General features: G+C 43.2%; 1 protein-coding gene across 1 annotated transcript in view; it reads right to left on the bottom strand.

Annotated features, from left to right (window-relative positions):
* Positions 1-20,649, bottom strand: part of OBSCN (obscurin, cytoskeletal calmodulin and titin-interacting RhoGEF) — a 300,816-nt gene that overhangs the window by 78,647 nt on the left and 201,520 nt on the right. Inside the window, exons 74-85 of the mRNA XM_077808766.1 lie at positions 19,364-19,401; positions 18,286-18,417; positions 16,846-16,985; positions 16,040-16,240; positions 13,371-13,453; positions 12,291-12,464; positions 11,068-11,227; positions 10,065-10,181; positions 8,164-8,328; positions 6,536-6,694; positions 4,782-4,959; positions 1,774-1,887 (exon numbers count right to left, since the gene is read on the bottom strand). Of these exons, the coding sequence (XP_077664892.1) occupies positions 1,774-1,887; positions 4,782-4,959; positions 6,536-6,694; positions 8,164-8,328; positions 10,065-10,181; positions 11,068-11,227; positions 12,291-12,464; positions 13,371-13,453; positions 16,040-16,240; positions 16,846-16,985; positions 18,286-18,417; positions 19,364-19,401 (1,661 nt within the window). The remainder of the gene's footprint in view (positions 1-1,773; positions 1,888-4,781; positions 4,960-6,535; positions 6,695-8,163; positions 8,329-10,064; positions 10,182-11,067; positions 11,228-12,290; positions 12,465-13,370; positions 13,454-16,039; positions 16,241-16,845; positions 16,986-18,285; positions 18,418-19,363; positions 19,402-20,649) is intronic.

Genomic DNA, 20,649 nt, shown 5'->3' on the forward strand with positions numbered 1-20,649 from the left:
GATCACTCTCCATACAATGTGTATGATAATCAAGGTGGGCCATTTCCAGCACAAATCAAGGGTTTAACAAGAATGTCTGAGGAACAGTGGGGCGGGGGGGGGAGACGGAATAAACAAGGGGAAATAGGTTACCTTTTATAATGAATCAACCATTCCCAGTCTCTACTCAAGCCTAAGTTAATTGTATCCAATTTGCAAATTAATTCCAAGTCAGCAATCTCTCTTTGGAGTTTGTTTCCGAAGTTTTTCTGTTGTAATATCGCAACTTTCATGTCTGTAATCGCGTGACCAGAGAGATTGAAGTGTTCTCCGACTGGTTTATGAATGTTATAATTCTTGACATCTGATTTGTGTCCATTTATTCTTTTATGTAGAGACTGTCCAGTTTGACCAATGTACAAGGCAAAGGGGCATTGCTGGCACATGATGGCATATATCACATTGGTGGATGTGCAGGTGAACGAGCCTCTGATAGTGTGGCTGATGTTATTAGGCCCTGTGATGGTGTCCCCTGAATAGATATGTGGGCACAGTTGGCAACAGGCTTTGTTGCAAGGACAGGTTCCTGGGTTAGTGGTTCTGTTGTGTGGTATGTGGTTGCTGGTGAGTATTCGCTTCAGGTTGGGGGGCTGTCTGTAGGCAAGGACTGGCCTGTCTCCCAAGATTTGTGAGAGTGTTGGGTCATCCTTCACAGATCTTGGGGACAGACCAGTCCTTGCTTACAGACAGCCCCCCAACCTGAAGCAAATACTCTCCAGCAACTACACACCACATAACAAAGACACTAACCCAGGAACCTATCCTTGCAACAAAGCCTGATGCCAACTCTGTCCACATATTTATTCAAGTGACACCATCATAGGACTTAATCACATTAGCCACGCCATCAGGGGCTCATTCATTAGTCTCTAAAGTGCCACACGTACTCCTTTTCTTTTTACATCTACCAATGTGATATATGCCATCATGTGCCAGCAATGACCCTCTACCAGGTACATTGGCCAAACCAGACAGTCTCTACGCAAAAGGATAAATGAACACAAATCTGACATCAGGAATCAAAAACCGGTAGGAGAACACTTCAACCTCTTTGGCCACTCAGTAAAACACTTAAGGGTGGCAATTTTGCAACAGAAAAGCTTCAAAAACAGACTCCAACGAGAAACTGCCAAGCTTGAATTAATATGCAAACTAGATAACATTAACTTGGGTTTGAATAGAGACTGGGAGTGGCTGGGTCATTACACATATCGAATCTATTTCCCCATGTTAAGTATCCTCGCACCTTCTTGTCAACTGTCTAAATGGGCCACCTTGATTATCGCAAGAAAAGTTTTTTTTTCTCCTGCTGATAATAGCTCATCTTAAATAATTAGCCTCTTACAGTTTGTATGGCAACTTCCACCTTCTCTGTATGTGTATATATATATCTTCTTATTATATGTTCCATGCTATGCATCCGATGAAGTGGGCTGTAGCCCACGAAAGCTTATACTCTAATAAATTTGTTAGTCTCTAAGGTGCCACAAGTATTCCTGTTCTTTTTGTAAAAGGAAAAGACTTAAATGCAGTGAGAGGCACGTGAAACGGCTTTGTATTGGGTGTCAACTTTCAGCAAAGATGTTTTCACTGCAAGTAAAAACTAATTATAATGTTGCTGGGAAAACATGCAATTCAGTTAAATGATCAGCTACCAAGAACTTGGTATGGAGCAGTGTGAGTGCCACGTAAACTAGGAGTACATATCTCAAGACAGCACAATGCTGACTATACCTTTATACCAAGCGACTACCGGCTTAGGAGCTCCTGTCACTTTGCAAGCCAATTTGACAGTTTCACCCAGCTCAGCTGTACAGTCAGCCAGTCCTTCCTCAAAATCCGGAGGAACTGAAAGAAAAGAGATTTATTAGGCATTTTTAGTGGTTCTGTCTGAAGAATGACTAATGCAATGAAGGAAAAGGACATGCAGGATGGCTGAGTTTTGCAAACCTTAAAGTTTCAACATGGGATACCTGAAATGGAGAGTTTATTAACCAACGGGTACTAATGACTTCACGGTGTTGCAAATTGTTTGTGGATAAACAGAGATCACCATGTGTTGGCTAGTGATTTTAGACCTGGGGGACAGGAATGCTGAGTTTTATCCTTCGTTCTGACTCACTCTATAGCCTTCGCAGTTCCTTCGGCCAAGGTTTTCAAAACTGACTAGTGGTTCTGGGCGCTTCCATTTCTGGCTGCCCGGTGTGAGACACCGTAAAGAATCCTCTTTTTCAGAAAATGCTGAGCACCCAAAATGTATTCCTGCTTCTTTCCACACTGGTTTATTCTGCACTGAGTACTGACAAAACACTTTAAGGTTTGACCTTTATGTATATCAAGAAGTTATATAAAAATTAATTTGGAAGGCTCACTTTATAAGAACAGGTTATTAGTAAAAGTTAAAATACACAGCCTTATCTTCTGCACAAATGTAGTAGAAATAGAAGCCAAATTTTCTTAGGCTTTATCTGTAATATATGCAAGTGTAGGTGCAAGCTCAGTAGCTTACTAAATATGCTATAAGCCCATTGCACGCAATTACCTCTTTGCACATTTTCTGAATACAATCTGGGTACTTGGGATCTAATTCAAAGTCTTTGTTATAGAGGTTTTAGCAGCCATATTTCCTCACCCAGCAACAAAAGTTCTCTTGATTTCTATGGGACTATTCAACTGTGCTGGAGAATCATAGAAATATACGGCTGGAAGGGACCTTGAGAGGTCATCTAGCCCACCCCCTGTCCTGAGGTAAGACCAAGTACACCTAGAGACCATCCCTGACATGTGTGTGTCTAACCTCCTCTTAGAAACCTCAAGTGACAGAGATTCCACAAAAAGAAAAGGAGGACTTGTGGCACCTTAGAGACTGACAAATTTATTTGAGCATAAGCTTTCGTGAGCTACAGCCCACTTCACTGGATGCAGCTATAGCTCACGAAAGCTTATGCTCAAATAAATTTGTTAGTCTCAAAGGTGCCACAAATCCTCCTTTTCTTTTTGTGGATAAAGACTAGCATGGCTGCTACTGTGAAACCAGAGATTCCACATACTCCCTTAGAAGCCTATTCTAGAGCTTAACTACCCCTAGAGTTAGAAAGAGTTTCCTAATATCTAACATAAATCTTATTTGTTGCAGATCAAGCCCCTTCGACTTGTTCTACTTTCAGTGGGCATACAGAACAACTGGTCACTGTCCTCTTTATAACATTCCTTAACACATTTGAAGACTGTTATCAGGTTACACCTTCAAATCTTCTTTTCTCAAGGCTAAACAAGCCCATTTGCTTTAGCCTTTCCTTACAGGCCAGGTCGTCTAAACCTTTTATTGTTTTTATTGTTCTCCTCTGGACTCCCTTCAGCTTCCTAAAGCATGGACACAGTTCTCCAGCTGGGGCCTCACCACTGCAGAGTAGAGCAGGACAGTTACCTCCCGTGTCTGACAGATGACACTCCTGTTAAGACACCCCACAATGACATTAGCGTTTTTCACAACTGCATCACGTTGATTTATATTGAGTTTATGATACACTATCATGCCCAGATCCTTTTCAGCAGTACTGCTGCCGAGTTAATTATTCCCCATTTTATCATTCCCCATTTGTAGCTGGACATTGGATTTTTTTCATTCTTAAGTGCAGGACTTTGAACTTTTCTTTTTTGAATTTTATCTTGGTGATTTCAGACTAATTAGGCTGAGCAGTGCAAAGTGCCCTCTGTGTAAATGAGAATTAGGCCCACTATGTAGTGCTTTGTGCTGTCTACCTAATGGTACATAGCAAACAGGCAGCTTAAAGTCTGACCTCTGTGAATTATTATGTTCCAACTACCCTCCTTGGGTCAGTGATGTGCATCCTCACCAGGAGACCGTCCACCGACCTAAGAGGGGCAGTGGTGGGAGCTCAGAGCCTGGTCTCTCAGCTCTGCTGGCAGCAGCCTGCCGGGAACCTGGCAGGCCCCCACAGGCTCCTGGAGGGCTGTCCCACCACCTCCACTCCCTGTTCCCAGTGGAGAGCTGGGGGAAGCTTCCCTGGGCTTCTTACCCCTGGGGAGAAGGGTCCAGAGGCCCTGGCTTCTCCCACTCCCCTCTCCCCCTGCTCCCAGACAGGAGCAGGACAGCCATGTCAATTTTACAGCTCAGGGAGCCCTGACATTAACAAGGCTGCCTGACTCCTAGCTAGAAGCTGGGGTGGGGAGAAGCCACCTGAGCTTCTTGCCCCGGCTCCCAGCTGGGTCCAGCTGCCCAGGCTTCTCACCCTGGCTCCCAGCTGGGAGAGGGGTCCATTCTCCCCCTGGTTCCCAGCCGGGAGTGGGGTCCCTCTGCCCAGTTCTCCAAGGGATCTGGGGGCAGCAGGGCCCTAATTGCCCGGTTTTCTTGTGAATTTCACAGGTCCTGCTGTGAAACTGACGCGACAGTCAACAGTCAATGTAAGGGACAGTGTCTACACAGACCCTGTGTCACCCTAACTACACCAACCTAAGACTTACACCTCTCATGGAGGTAGAGTTATGATGTCGGTGTAGTATGGCACTTACATCGGTGGGAGGAAGGCTGTAGCGTAGACCCTGACATAATTAGGCCAGCCCTTAGTTAAGCGTCAGAGGTATAATGCTGGGCGTGATGGCTCTCTCCTCCTTGCAGAGCTAATCTTAGCAGCAAAGCCATTCATCACTTGCACTTCTGAACTGGAGAGGCATCAATTAGTTTTAGCAGAGGTTCAATCGATCTTCCTGACTATACTCACTCCACACAGGCAGGCTGATACGTTGCTGTATACCACAGATTTCTTTCACCCAGGAGTTCTTGATGATGACCGTACGAGCTTGAAGTAGGTACTTGCGGACAGAGTCTTCTCGCTCATGCCAGATCTCAAATGCCCGGTCATCTCCTTCCACCAGGTCGTTCACATCTATGTGGGACAGCTGGGTGACCAGGAGGACAGTAAGAAAGTCAATTAAGTGTCTTCAGTCGCATGACAGAAATTAGACACGAGTCTGAACCAAAGCCCTGGCTCCTAACAAAGCCCCTACATTTAGGAAAGTTCAGATCTAGATCTAACCTTTGAGAGTCAGAACCACCTCCATAAAAATGTAAGAGGGATCAATTCTATTAGGTGTCATCTAATCCCCCATTGCCAATGCAGAGTTGTTGCCTAGAACACAGTGGCCCTGCTTCTCATTTACTTCAAAAGGGCATTAAAGTGAGTGTAAATGTAATTTACACCCTCTTGAAGGTCCCTTTCCGCTGCCTGAGCCATGCAAAGTGGCCTATGTGTAATTGAGAATTCAGCCCACTATGTAGTGCTTTGTGCTATTTACCTAATTGTATATAGCAAACAGGCAGCTTAAAAGTCTGACCCCGGTGAATTATTATTTTCAGGAAAAAGAATTACTTAATGTTAAAAGAATATTCCACATGATCTACAAGCCAGCATCAACAGAACAGCAACGCTGAGATCTTTATTCTAGAGGATGATTCATAGCGAGAAACAACACAGGCTATTAGTAGCAACATGAAGAGAAACTGCACAGCAGATATCATACGGAGAGCAAGACAATCCAGCTGGGAAACACAGACCGTGCATGTGATTGTCAAATAAGAATGAGATGGGGATTTTCAAAGGGGCCTATGGGAGTTAGACCACCCAACACTCATTGACTCTTAGTAGGAGTTGAGCTCTGAAAATCCACTCTGAATTTCTTATAATTATACACACAATTAACCTGTGGAACTTATTGCCATTGTTGTGATGGACATGGAGAATAAGGCCATCAATGGCTATTAGACAAGATGGTCAGGGATGCAACCCCATTCTCAAGGTGACCCTAAACCTCTGACCGGTAAAAGCCAGGAGTGGAAGACAGGAGCAGACCATTCCCGAATTTCCCTGTTCTGTACACTCTCCCTGGAGCTCTGGTCCTGGCTACTGTCAGAGACAGGATACTGAGCTGTGTGGATCATTGGTCTGACCCAGCATGGCAGCCCTTATTTTCTTATGTGATGTTCTTATACTATGGGGACAAATGACTTAAGATGGGCCTGCCCAATTCTTTTGTTGGCAGAGGACAATTATTGGAAGTACAGCATTAGATTGAAATGGAAACTATTCCAATTTACTGACTTGAATAAACTACAGAAACCGCCTCAGTCCAAATTTGCCACCTGGCTAATTTCATTGGCTTCAGTGGGCTTCCTGCTGGGATGACCATAACTTCTTATATGTATCCTCACTACTGCGCAGTGAAAGCCTGTTAGTTTGCTCTCTGGTGGTTTATGACATATATTCTACCTGACTTGGAGAGCTAACAAATGTATTTCAGTAAATAATGCAGGTTCTATCTGTGTTGTAGGGAATTTTGGAAACAAAAGAACAATTTGAGAGGATAAGTGAAATGTCATGTTTTCTGATGACCAGCAACTGCATATCAAGAGAGAGAGAAGTAGACTGAAAAAAAGAGAGCAATTGTACTAGTGGGGAGGTAAAAGTAATGGTTAGACCTTCATCATGTTCTTGAAGATGTAGCTGTAGGTGTCTGTCTTGGTGTCTCGCTTGGGTTTGCAGATCAGGATATAATTCTTGAAGAGGAAGACATGTCGGTTGTGACCTTTCCATGCCATTCTGGCTCCTGGAGCTCCTTCCCACACTATGAAGTGACCCTGGAAAAGAAAGCAGGAAATAATAAGTAGAAATGATTGCTGAACTACTTTCATGGTGTCTCTCTATCACTTCCTAGCTACTGAATAGCAATTGTTCTGTGTTCCATCCTCCATCCCATCCACCTTGGCTTTTATTGCAGCATAGCAGATGATCGTTACCATTACATGTGATGCATTCAAAATGGCACTACTCCTAATCTGCGTACAGTTTTAGTCCCAACATTATCTTTTAAATTACTCCTTTGCCTACAAATAAATACCCGATATAAATCTCCAGGATTGCCAGCCAGGCATCTTTCACCAGGGCTAAAGCTACTAAAAAAATTAAATATAATTTCAAATTATGTCCTATGTGGTATCTTGAAATCCATCCATTCATTTCTAAAGAAACAGGTAGAGAGGCAGACAGAGCTTCTGAAATTATACGGATTGTGAGGGCTAAGATATCGAGAAACAAATCTCATGATTTCATATAAAGCATATACAATGTTACCCACGTTGACTTGAATGGATATGCATTTTAAAACTGAGCTTTAAAAACAAAAGTGTATTACTTGGGGAAACATATGCAATGAAAACTTAAGGCCAAATTCTAGTTCATAGAATCATAGAATCATAGAATATCAGGGTTGGAAGGGACCCCTGAAGGTCATCTAGCCCAACCCCCTGCTCGAAGCAGGACCAATTCCCAGTTAAATCATCCCAGCCAGGGCTTTGTCAAGCCTGACCTTAAAAACTTCCAAGGAAGGAGATTCCACCACCTCCCTAGGCAACGCATTCCAGTGTTTCACCACCCTCTTAGTGAAAAAGTTTTTCCTAATATCCAATCTAAACCTCCCCCACTGCAACTTGAGACCATTACTCCTCGTTCTGTCATCTGCTACCATTGAGAACAGTCTAGAGCCATCCTCTTTGGAACCCCCTTTCAGGTAGTTGAAAGCAGCTATCAAATCCCCCCTCATTCTTCTCTTCTGCAGGCTAAACAATCCCAGCTCCCTCAGCCTCTCCTCATAAGCCTAGTTCCATAAGTGTAATTGGAAAAGTCTCATCAACTTCATGAGAATAGGATTTGGTCCATATGTTTTTGACAACATATACTGTGGACAGCTTAATCAGCACATGGGTGCACGACATGAGCCATTAAACATGCCCCAAACAGGATTTCCTGCTGTTTGGATGGTGAGTTGTGAAGACAAACACCTATATACCCATGGGGATGGGAGTTACTTTCTATGCTCAGAGGCTCTCAAGCTTAGTCAATTCAGAAGGTCCATCTCTGTCACATTCTGCAATTTATTATACGCAACAACACAGAATTAATGATAATCACTTTGGTGGGTGTTAAGCTGATTTTCTGTTTCAAATGACAATTTGTATAGAAGCCACTAAAGAATATGGACCACTTAAGGCCTATCAAAGGCAGGAAGAGCATTAAGCACTGACTGTCCTCATTCAGAGTTTCTAATTACCTGTCGGATGGGTTCTCCTAGAATTTCCAGGGTCCCTGGATAGTTCTCAATGAGTGAGATATGGAGGTTGTTTTCTGCACGCTGGGTGAGTGCGGACACAATGGCATAAGCCTGCTCCAGCAATGCACAGTTTTGGCTGTTTCTTGCTTTATTTCGGATTAATTCCTACAAGTGAACAAAGCAGCTGTTACTGGACATTTCCAAGAGTTTGCATTCTATTGGTATCCTCATGCAGTCCAGACATCACCCTGTGGGAGTCTGTGATCCAGCTCTCCATACGGGGCCACCTTTGCCCCACTCTTTCACCACTTGTTGGTCAGTTTCTTTCCATTCCACATGCATGGCCTCTTTGACTAACCATGCCACACCGCCCTTCAAATAGTTATTACTGAGTGGAGACACGGCTGAAGTGAAGCCCACAAGTAGGATACTTGTCTGGCTGATTGAAAACTGAACAGTGAAGAGATCCACATACTTATCAGCGTATTTCTAATTTAATTATTACAACGGTATCAAGGCACCACAATGAGTCAAACAAGGGATGGTGCTAAAATACAACCGTCAATGCAGTGAAAGTAAGAAGGAAAGGGCATGCAGCAAATATCTATCAACGTCAACCTACACTTTTCTGCCAAAATGAATGTAAATATTACATTTGTTCTTCTCTTTCATTTTCAGGTAGTGTTTGTACAGGGGCTCCGAACAAGCATCAGGAGAACCTTCAAAAATGTTGGTGTGTATGACCAGACAGGTGGGCATAATTCAAAGGCATGTTTGAACCTTCTCCAAACTATTTAAATCTCTTAAATTTGTAAAATCTGTATTTGTAAAAATTTAGCAATTTTGGGGGCTCCTGATATTATTTCCTTCTAGTCAGACTGAAAGAACTACAAGAAGGGGTATTTTGACACTCTGCTTCTGGTCCTGGCTGGAACATGGAAGCATAGAAGAAGCCCAAAAATAGAATCAGGGCATCTTAGAAATGTAGCGCTGGAAGGGAACCTCAGGAGATCATCTAGTTCCTCCCCCCAGGTTGAGGCAGGACCAAGCAAACCTGATGATCCATCACAGGTGTTTGCCAAATCTGTTCTTAAAAACCTCCAGTGACAAAGATTCCACAACCTGTCATAACCTATTCCAGAGATAAGCTATCCTGATAGTTAGAAAGCTTTCCCTTGCTTCAGATTAAGCCCATTACCTCTCATCCTATCTTCACCATCCTCTTTAGAACAGCCCTTAACATATTTGAAGTCTATCAGGTCCCCTTTCAGTCTGCTTTTCTTACGACTAAACATGCCCAGTTTTATGTAGTATATAATAAACATTACAACAAGTATTATGTATGTCTGTATGTATACATATATATATAAATTAAATCCTCAGATAGTGAAATGTTTCAGAACCTTCAGAAATGATTTGCTTTGGGCTCAGCTCTTGAAACAGCAAAGATTTGCAGTAGGTGGGAAGGTAGCTCTTACATTATCTGCCTTGTCTTACCTTGAATTCTGCCTGAAAAAACAGGGAGGGAAGTTGCCTCTGTTGACAAGTCAATGACATGTGCATTGAAAACTAGTTGCTTTTATAACAGATATGTTGCCACACATGGCGAATTTATATTCTTCATGGATGTAACCATTTTTAGAGCATTCAGCTAAAGCTGGGCAAACCGTGTGGTGTTTGAGACTTTGTGAACTTCTCAAACGAGTTAAGTTTACAAAACTATTCAAGTGCATGAACTTTGGCCCTGATTCTGATCTCCCTTGCTCGAGAGCAATTCCAATGGTGTTATACTAGTGTGAAGCCAGGGTAACTGATCAGGTCCATTTTCTCCAAAGGCTCTCCAAAATGGAAGGCAAATCCATCACACTAGGAGTGGTAAGAATCTATTGGAAGCTCCTTACCTTGATTATAATTTGATACTGCTGGATCCTGTTTATGGGTCTCTCTAAATAGTGTTGCAGTGGAGGTATAGGTGGCTGGGACGGATCCTCACTGGCTAATGTTTCCTCTGTATATCTCTGGGGGAAAATATACAACTATAAAGAATGCTGTGATGCAAAAAATGGCCCAAAATGACAAGATCACACAACACTGACCTATATACCTTAGTCTTCCCAGCAAGTCAGTCTGAGCATAAGAAGAAAGAGTAAATCCCACAAGCCTTAATCCCCTCCAAAACTGTGAAGCCTCACCACTCTACCCCTTTGCTTTCTTGTTGCATCCCTTCCCTGTTGGTTGTTGACTTGGTAAGCTGCTTGGGGGCAGTGACTGTGTCTTTTCACTTGCCTGTAAGGCACCCAGCACACTGTTGATGCTATAATTAATAATAAAATGCAATATGCTGCTTAGAAAATGGCACAATATGATGGGAAGGAGCAACACTTCTTTCCTCTACCCGTAGACATCTGGTTAACATTGTACCCTTGAGTCCACATACAGTGCACGTCTTAAAGGCACCATAGCTCTCGTCAGATTCTGTTAACTATTATTGCAAAGTCTCTGTGTATTGATTAAGACTCCCAGTACTGGCTGGCCTAAGACAGGAACAGGTGGATCATTACTAAGATCTAAAGGAGCTTGTGCATTTTCAAATGAAACGTCCTAGGTTTGATCCTCCTTGACAATATGCACGTATGTGGCTATGGCTCTTTACAGTAATATCACTCTGAATTTTTCTGCCACTAATGAGAGCTTCATCCCACTGTGAAGATTACTAAACCCTGTTTTGTAATAATTTCCTACCTATCTAATAATCCTATTATATTATATTATATATGCAACTCCAATGGAATCCCTAGATATTCAGTGGTATGACCCACCATTGGGCTTTGCATTTCATAAAGCAGTGGGGTTATACAAGGCTTCATTCCCGATGTGTGGCATGTACTTTGGTTAATATGCTACCTTGTAGAACTCCTGAATGGCTTTGCTGAGAATGACAGACTCGGCCTGTATCCGTCCCACCAGGTACTGGATGTACTTATCAAAGTCCTCCTCATTCTTAATGAAGCACATAGCTACGTCGTCATCAGTGTCACATTTCTGCAGCTCTGGGAAGAAGGAACTGTGGAGGTGGAGAAAGAGGGACATCTGAGAAGAAGCTGGCACAGAGAAAATAGAACACAGACGTGACAAGAACCTCACCAGAACGCTACACCTAAATACATATTATCCCAGTTTAATCCAGCTTGATGAAGTGATATGTGTTATCAGAACTGCAATTGTACCCAGAGGTAAACTTTTAAATGCCATTGGGCAAGAATTTAATCACACCTGAAATTTAGACAGAAGACCCTCCTGGCCGGCTTGAATTTAAGGAATGCTTGGAGACAAAGGAAGAGAAGTTCTTAGGGGCTCAGACTGAAGCACGGAGTTGGAACCTGCTGTCCCTGTGCTTCAGTTTGAGTGTCCCTGAATTCCCATGTGCGGGTGAGTGGAGATTTCCCCTCCTCTCTCTATACCAAGAGAAGAATTTGGCCAGGATGAAGGGAAGTTGTTTTGTGAGCGCTGCATCTGAGGTAAATCTCTCCTCAATGGAGCGGGGCTGTGGCTGAGTTTGATGGCTAGGTATCTTGGCTACATTTGAAAGGAACATTGTGCGAGGGGTTGAACTTTTAGCACATTTTATGCCCCCTTCTGCTCAGGCTGCTGGGAGGAGAAATCTGTGCTGACCGTGTGCAAGGCTTTTGCAGGATGGCCAGAATGTAAGTCCATTGCAAGCATGATTTTTGGCCCCTTTTGACTGTAAAACAACAATGTGCCACATTTTGTGAATACAATTGGGTCATTCAAAGTAGGTATTGGATCTACACTGGCTATCTCCATCCTTAAATACAGCGTCGGAGTCTTAAAGAATCACCTCACCTGAGAGAAGGGGCTGTGTATTTTATAGGAATTTTATAGTTATTCAATGAAATTCGCCAAGCAGGGCAAAAAATGCTCAGCAGAACAAGAGGAATTTCAAGACTCTGGGATTGTATTAACACTACTACTTTTTGATTCCCATTCCTGTGTTCTTGCTCTTGGCTCCTAAAATTCTCATCCACCCCCTTAGCATTTTCCACGGCATGCCTCATAACCAAAGCAATTCTGTCACTAACACTGGTAACGTGTCCAGGAATACCTACCTGGAATGGAAGCTCGCAATAGCACTGACATTTCTGAAGATAGTAGATTTCTGACTGGCAACAGTTTCTGGAACATCCGGACAGCTCTCTATGTACTGGAGGTGATGAGTCTGGAGGAACTGCAGATCTTTGACAAACTCCTCCTCAGAGTTCAGCAGTTCCTGAATAATGACGCTACAGGAAAGACAAACAGACAAAGGGAAGAGCAATTACAAATATTGTTCTTGACGTGCTGATTTCCAAGAGGGGCAGGCTCTGTTCCTTCAGGGCCCCAGCTGCAATGTGCTGCACACCTCGACTGGCCCTGAAGTTAGGCAGAACTCAGGGTGTTCAGCACCTCATAGGCTCAGGCCCTCAGAGAGGAGACTACATAAATCAGCGCCCAGCATTAGGGATGTAACCAATAACCAGAATGAGGCTGCGGCTGCTTTTCTCCCTGTTAAGTCTGAGTTAACAAGAGGATTTCAAGAAGAGTGGGTAACTGCAGCACAGTCCCCAGGCTGCGGTGTGGGCTGCTGTGTAGAGGCCATACAGGTAAATATTTTTACCAAGGAGATGAGCACTCTGTTGGACCACCCTGGCAGTGCCGGAACACTGCACATGGCCCTTATATGCTACCCTTCAGCTCTCCCTTTATGTTATTATATTATGACCCAGAGCACCCGCAGGGCAGAACTAGTTATACTGGAAGGGACCGCAGAGCCTTCTATGAAATCCCAAGGAGTTAACTACTCAGCCATAGGACAATATGCGAGGAACAAGCAGGTTGGACAAGAAAACAAATCTTGCTCCCAAGCTGGTTTAGATCACATGGCATTTCCCCCAAACCTAAATCAGTAGAGACTTAGAATTCAAATGTTTAAACCCTGCTGTAGGTTGGAAGCCTCAAGAGCTTAGCGGGACTCTGGGGGAGGGGAGCGGGTGGGATTTAGCAGCAAAGAAATTGGGCTTTCATCAGACAGTCCTAGAGGCGCAAATGGAATGTGAGGATCCTTTGGGAGAAGCCTCAGACCCAAGCATCCCTGTTAGTTCACATGGCACTATCCTGAAAGGCAGCAGTGCAAATCAGAAAGTGCTCACCTCAGCTTCCTTTTATATTCATCTTCTGAAACAGATTCGCCAGGGAACTCGGGAGCTTCCGATGTGCCCCACTCTGGTGACAACTAACAGACAAACAGGAAACATCAGTTCTCTAAGGAACAGAGCGGGAATGCCTGTATCATGTTAACTGAAGCACGTGTGCAGAATAACTTCAGGCATGGTGCTGTCACAGGCAGCTTGTTTCTGTCCCTAACGAACAGCCACAAAAAAACATTTTTGTAAAGGTTAATAATCTGCCAGTAACAAAGCTGTAGATCACTGCCAGACAGCAACACCAACAGGGTTTCAAACAGTGTTACTTGGGGCAGGGCTTGCACTGGGAGACTCTTCTGGCTCTGGGAGGGAGGAGAAAGGATAGGGAAGATGTTTTACAGAACAATGAATCCACATGTCCGTGACTGAGTGTCTGGGATCATCTTGCCCGCCTTCTGGTAGCTGGACCCATCAAGAATAGCAGACTGGTACCTACAGCTGATGGAGTTAACCTCTGAAGCTCATCTGGTAGGGGTTTGTGCTTTTTGGTGCTGAAGGTCCCTGGTTTGGGTTCCACTGACAACTGAACTGGATTTGTTCCGTGGGAACCTATACTCTGTCACACACCACTGTATTAACCTGAAAGTGCTTAAAGGCCAAAGGGATAATGGAAGCAGAGATTATGGTGATGGGGTGCCAATATAAGAAACTAGATGGACGGACTTTGGGGTTCTAGCTCCAAACATGTGATCTTTTCATTGAACTGGGCACATGTGTTATTTCAGACTGAAGAACTCTTGACTCTTATTGTAAGGAGCCTTAATTCGGTGTAAAAAGCAAATAGCACATCTCATGAGACTAGTTTAATACACACATTTTTAAAACAACATTAAATTAATAAGTATATGGCAATACAAGCTAAAGAGAGGGCAGTGGCTACGCAAGTGTGTAGCTGGGAACACAGGGAAGCTCAGGGGAATCTACCATTATTAGGAATGATAACTTGTCTTACAGAGATGATAAAACAGGAAGGGGCAATTAGCAAGGGCAGCCTGTCTCCAAGAAGAAGGGCTTAGTTTGGAAGAAGGAATACCGAGCAATGTTATTTCTCTGCATAAAACATCCCAAACTGGGGAGACCCATGTTTCCTTTGGGGGCAATGGAATACTGTTGCTCAAATGCAGGAAGGCTGAGAATTTAAAAGTATCATTATACCATGACAAACTACTGTGTAACAAGGCATGATAGGATGCCGAGTGTATTATATCTGTGACTCCTGGTCAAACCCACTCTATTTACAAATAAAAACATGGCCTTTCTAACTGCCAGCTCTGCAAATGCAACATTCATAAACCAGTCGGAGAACAGTTCAATCTCTCTGGTCACTCAATCTCAGACCTAAAGGTCGCAATATTAAAACAAAAAGACTTCAAAAACAGACTCCATCGAGAGACTACTGAATTGGAATTAATTTGCAAACTGATACAATTAACTTAAGCTTGAATAGAGACTGGGAATGGATGTATCATTACACAAAGTAAAACTATTTCCCCATGCTTATTTCCCCCCCCCCTCACTTCTCCTCGGACGTTCCTGTTAACTGCTAGAAATGGCCCACCTTGATTGTCACTACAAAAGGTTTTCTCTCCCCTCCCCCCCCCACTCTCCTGCTGGTAATACCTCATCTTAAGTGATCACTCTCCTTACAGTGTGTATGGTAACACCCATTTTTTCACGTTCTGTGTGTATATAAATCTCCTCACTGTATTTTCCACAGTATGCATCCGATGAAGTGAGCTGTAACTCACGAAAGCTTATGCTCAAATAAATTGGTTAGTCTCTAAGGTGCCACTAGTACTCCTTTTCTTTTTGCAAATACAGACTAACACGGCTGCTACTCTGAAACCTGAGATCTGACTGTCAAGCTGGGTTCTTTCCTTCTTATTCACCATCCACTGGGCTTCTGCAGGGAAAATCAGCCCATGAGTTACGTCAGAGCAACCCCAGCATAGCCAATACGACCAGTGGTTAGGGCACTCCCCTGGGATGTGGGAGAGCAATGCACAGGTCCCTGCTCTGCCTCATTTGGGTCTCCTACCTCTGGGCTATTGGCATTCTCAAGTTTTGACCAGAAATTCCATCCTGGACCTGAGGCTCCTTCTCAGTGAAAATTTAGTCAAAACTGTTATGCTTCTGCAAAACATTTTGTTTTTGATGGAACAGAATTTTTGATGGAGGAAAGTTTTGCTGACTTTTTTTGACCCGCTTTCCTTCCAGTTATGCCCTCGGTGACACCTGTACAACCTCTGGGGAAAGGCGTGGGGGGCGTGGGTAACACAAATATATATGATTGGATTTTGGTAAATAATTCTATTAATGATACACAAACCAGACTAGATACCAGCTCACTTCCTCGTAGCTGTGTTGTTTCCAGGGCCAATTGCAGTAAAAACCAACAACCACACACAGTTGTCATTGAAGTCAGAGGACAGGACTCTAGCTAGGTACAGGGAGCAGAGCTGATGAGTACAAAGGGGCCATTTTTACATACTCCCTTTTCAGAGTAGAACTGCCCCTCATGGAAACTCAGCGACAGCCAGGGCAAGCAGGGAACTGCTCTACCATGCAAAGGAAACAGTTTCCATAAAAAAAATAAAACAAGGAAGATCGATCACCTTTAACTTCTTGTCCAGATAAGCCGGCGACACCCATCCCTGCCGAGAGGGGCTGGATTTAGTGGGTTTGGTCCTGACTAGCCACTTTAGAGGATGAGCAGAGTCAAGGACTTCCACATACTGCCCTTCTTTCAGAGTGATGGCTTCCCTGTCAGCTCCAATGGGCACATAGTCAGCCGTGACCATGTAGATGTCAAAAATCTACAAGCATGAAAAGAGAGTTATTTGTGTGCATGAAAGCAAGGTTCTGATAATAGCAATAGCACGCAATTAACACGTTTTACCAGTGTTAAATACTTCATCCCCACCACCCCTGGAGGATAGAAGAGAATGACTACCTCCATTTTACAGATGGAAAACTGAAATTCAAAAACGTTAAGGCTGAATTAAAAAAAAGAAAAGTCCACTAACTTGAGTGGCCCAACTTGAGATACCCAGGCCCTGATTTTTAGAAGTGCTGAATTCCTGCAGCTCCCGTTGACATTACTTGGTGCTGTGAGGGCTCAGCACCTTGAAAGTCAAGCCCGGAGCGTCTCAAGTTGAGTAACTAAAATTTGAGACCCCCAAATGAACAGAAGCTATTGAAAACATTGACCTACGCAACCTGATTGAGACCATGCACTGCGTGCAAAAGCGTGACTTTATACCCTTAGTCCTGTGTTCCATGTATTAGACCATTCACCTTAAACCACTGACCTCCTTTTAAGATGGAAACCCTTAAAATACCCTAGATTTGTTTACTCAGAATGATTAATCCTTTCGCCTAGTAAACACTTGTGTGACGTTTATTCGTGTGTGCACTGTACCTCCCCTCTAGAATCCCCATCCTCAGATTCAGAGGAAGACTCCTGAACAATTGAGGAAGGTCGAGATCTGCCATGGCGTGGAGATGGGGATGGCGTCTTAGATTCATCATCACTGTCTGCTCCTGGCACTCGAAGTGTGGCTGAAATGAAGAACAGTGGGGAAACAGGTACACAGATGAGAGACTGCTCTCTTGTGAAAATCAAATAGGGTTCAAATCCGTAGGATTTTTTTAAGTCTTCACAAAATCAAATATCCCCAGGACAGACCTTTTGCATCATCCAGTACATAAGCTCCTGTTAATAATTGTGACGGCATATGCATATTGGACATTTGAAGTCCCTGAGATTACATGATTTACTTCAGTTGGATTGTACAGAGATAACACAGCAGGATGAGGGCCCATACCATCACTGTAAATTCAAACACTGCTGAAAGAGCAACAGGACTATGAAAGATTCTAATTTTCATATGGACCTAATTCTCATTTACATGAGACCACTTTATATCTCCCTAGTCATATATATGGGGCCTGAAAATGCATGTAAATATAACCTACTGCCATTCTGAGGCCTATTTATATTGCCAGAGTGGTGTGGAGCAGTTTTTGTGTCAATGAAATTTTGGCCGACATAGCTTTGGTAATAATAATCAGTAGTTAGTACTTACATGGGGTTTATATTATTCACAGCGCTACCTGATTAACCCTCACAACACTCTGGTGAAGTAGATACACAAATATCATTAACCCCATTTTACAGGTGAAGAAACTATGATTAAGAGAGGATAAATGATGTGCCCAAGGCTACATGGCAAGTAATGGCAGAGCAGAGATTAGTGCTCAGGAGTTCTAGTCCCCTCAGACACATGCTTATTCCACTGGATTAATCCTCTTTAGCCTAGTAATTCACGAGCATGGTAAAACATCTGAAAAATACGTGAAAATTTATTCAATTTGTATTTTCACTAAAACAAAACTGAAAGTTTGTGCCTGTATGGAAAAGTCCCTTTTCAACTCTAGATACTAACTTTCCTGGAAAGAAGTTCCAGAAACAGCATAAAGAAAAGTCAGGGAATTGATCTCTACCTGATGAATCTCTTATTAGTGTTATATTATTATTGTTGTTATTATGTGCAAAACAATTGTTTCATAGATGAGATTTAAAACTCAACCCAAACCTGATGATTGACTGCTCTGCTTTGTATTCACACTTGCCAAGTACTTATGTAACGCCAGCAGACCCCGGTCGGTGGCGGGTGGGACTGAAACTTGGGCCTCTGGAGCTTAGTCCATGAGCCTCTACTGCATGAGCTGAAAGCCAACTGGCTGTTAGCCAGGCCTGTAGAGCAGATTCATTTTATCTCTCTCTCTCTCTACATGGTCTCAGTGCCACTAGATGGGATAGAACACCACACCCAGAAGGTGTGTGCGTTACACTTACCCTGACTTATTTTTGCAGACACCATTTCTGTGATATGGGAGGTGAGTTTCTGGAGGAATTCTTCTGTTCCAACATCAGCTAATGAAATGTGACTTCTGGACACACCTTCAGCCTCACCTTCTACAAGCTCTCCTAGAAAAGGGAGAACATGCTATCAAGCCTGTAGTATGTCATCTGAAAGTCCACTCCAATGAACCAGATATGACTGACTTGTCCTTCTGAAACTGATGTCAGTGATGCTGTGGTGTCCAGACAAGAACAATTTGGAGTTTAACTCCCCACAGACACAGTGGAGAGCCACCTCGACAGTGAACACAGCCTCTCAGTGGATAGGATGGGTAGCATGTAGTGACTGAGGCAGGAGTCCACTCATTGAGCAGTAATGATAAAAAATAAATATTGAACGGTTGCTTTATCCCCTGTGGACCATACAACCTATGCAACAAATGATACACTGTCCTGATCATATAATTAAGGACCAGCTGATAATGCAGAAGGGGGCAGAGTTAAGATTGTACAGAACAAGTGCTCAGATTCCAGGGTGATCGGTGTGGTGTAAAAACCTTAACTCTTCTCCCTTGTGGGAATGAACTTTACCTGTGCATTCCTATGGAGTCTTGCCTCCCTCAGGCTGAAATTCACCCCTGTACAGTCGGCATGAGGCCTAAAAACCACTTAAGTTCCATTTAGACTCTATTTTGAAGAGTTATGCGGGATTCAATAGCTGAATATTCCTTATGCTGGTCTTCTGCATAGAAATAAATTGTACCCTCAATGTGCAAACCTGGGGTACATTTTTGAGTCCACAGCTAGACTGGCCAGGATTGCCTGGAGCACAGCCTGATGTCCTTCCAAACCAAACCATTGTTCCAAAAAAGGTGACAAAAGTATTTTGTGATGAAAAAAATGTGTGTGTATATTTTCCCGCCCAAAATCATTCATCCTTGGCCTGAGACCAGGCCTGAAAAATTTCAATCTGATAGGTCAGAATTTCAAAAAGTTCTAAGGAATTAAAAACAGAAGGTTACAATGGAAACACATTGGCAACCTTAACTATAGATGTGTGGGCTTCTCCTACCTTTCCTCGGTTCAGGAGGGTGGATAGAGATACCAACTCTGAAAAAGAGAAAGGGGGAGTCAAAGGCCAAAATGACAAGTGTGATCATGGGGGCTATTTACATCAGGGATGAGTCAGAACCAGATGCCCTCTCACTCTTCACATGGTCTTGGAGCATATCTGGATTTAGGACCCAGATGTGAACTTTAAAACAGATAAACTCTGAACATGGAAACCACAATAGTGCCACACTCAAACCAACGGGGTGGCATAGGTATGGTTATTCCTCTTGCATGAGGTTTAGAATAATAGAATCATAAGGTTAGAAGGGACCACAAGGGTCATCTAGTCTAAGCCCTTGCCAAGATACAGGATTTGTTGTGTCTAACCATCCAAGACAGATTGGCTTATTTTAACATGGAGTTTTAGAGGACCGTATTGCCCGGGGTATAGGTAATGGAACATGGAACCATTCATCTCTAGGACACTGGTTGAAATATAGCCCAGGTTATTAGTGAGTGAAAGAGGATTGAATAGTGACTTATGTCAAATGAGAGTCTAGTCTCAGTTCCAGCTCTCAGTGAATTTATGTCCCTATTGCCAACTATTGCCCTGGTTTGTAGTTATAATAGAGAAACCAAGGACTGAGGGATATGCAGACTGTCTGTGGACCTGCCCACAGAGGAGGTCCCTGCAGATCAGGATTGAAGTATATTGGTGGGACAGTTTGGGGGTAAACTACCACTGCCAGTGCTGTAATTATTCTGTGAGTAAAAAAAAAGTTTTCACACTATGCAGGGCTGCTAGTCTGACACCTTTCACCAGCACAAAATTCACTCAGCCCAGGAAAAAAACAAACCCTACATTTTAAATTCTGAATGAAGTTGGTGTTCATGAGAGTGAAAAACCAACAACTCTAGGCTGAGTCAAGCATCGCATGGAAAGACACTGTGCAAGGTTTTCCCACAGCACAGCTCTGCTAATGCACTTCTGTTCTGACATGCAACACCCCTGCTTTCCAGCGTCAGTTCTTTCTGAGACAGAGATTTCCATTTGTGTCAAATCATGCCAAGTTGTGTGGTGTGCAGATCCTGGGTTCTTTCTAAGACTCATTACACATCTTCATTTTCTTAAGGAAGCAATGCTGGAGCCTTCTTACACTAGGAGAAGCAAAACTAGGAAATAAATATAGTTACAGAGCCTATCAGGGACATAGTCTTGACAAGCAAGAGATATTGACATTGTCCCTTTGATTGAATGATTTTTAAGTTGAGAACCACCAAATTTTATTGCCAATGTACCAGACA

Source organism: Eretmochelys imbricata, chromosome 2 (genome assembly GCF_965152235.1).
Source record: "Eretmochelys imbricata isolate rEreImb1 chromosome 2, rEreImb1.hap1, whole genome shotgun sequence".
Taxonomy (NCBI): domain Eukaryota; kingdom Metazoa; phylum Chordata; order Testudines; family Cheloniidae; genus Eretmochelys; species Eretmochelys imbricata.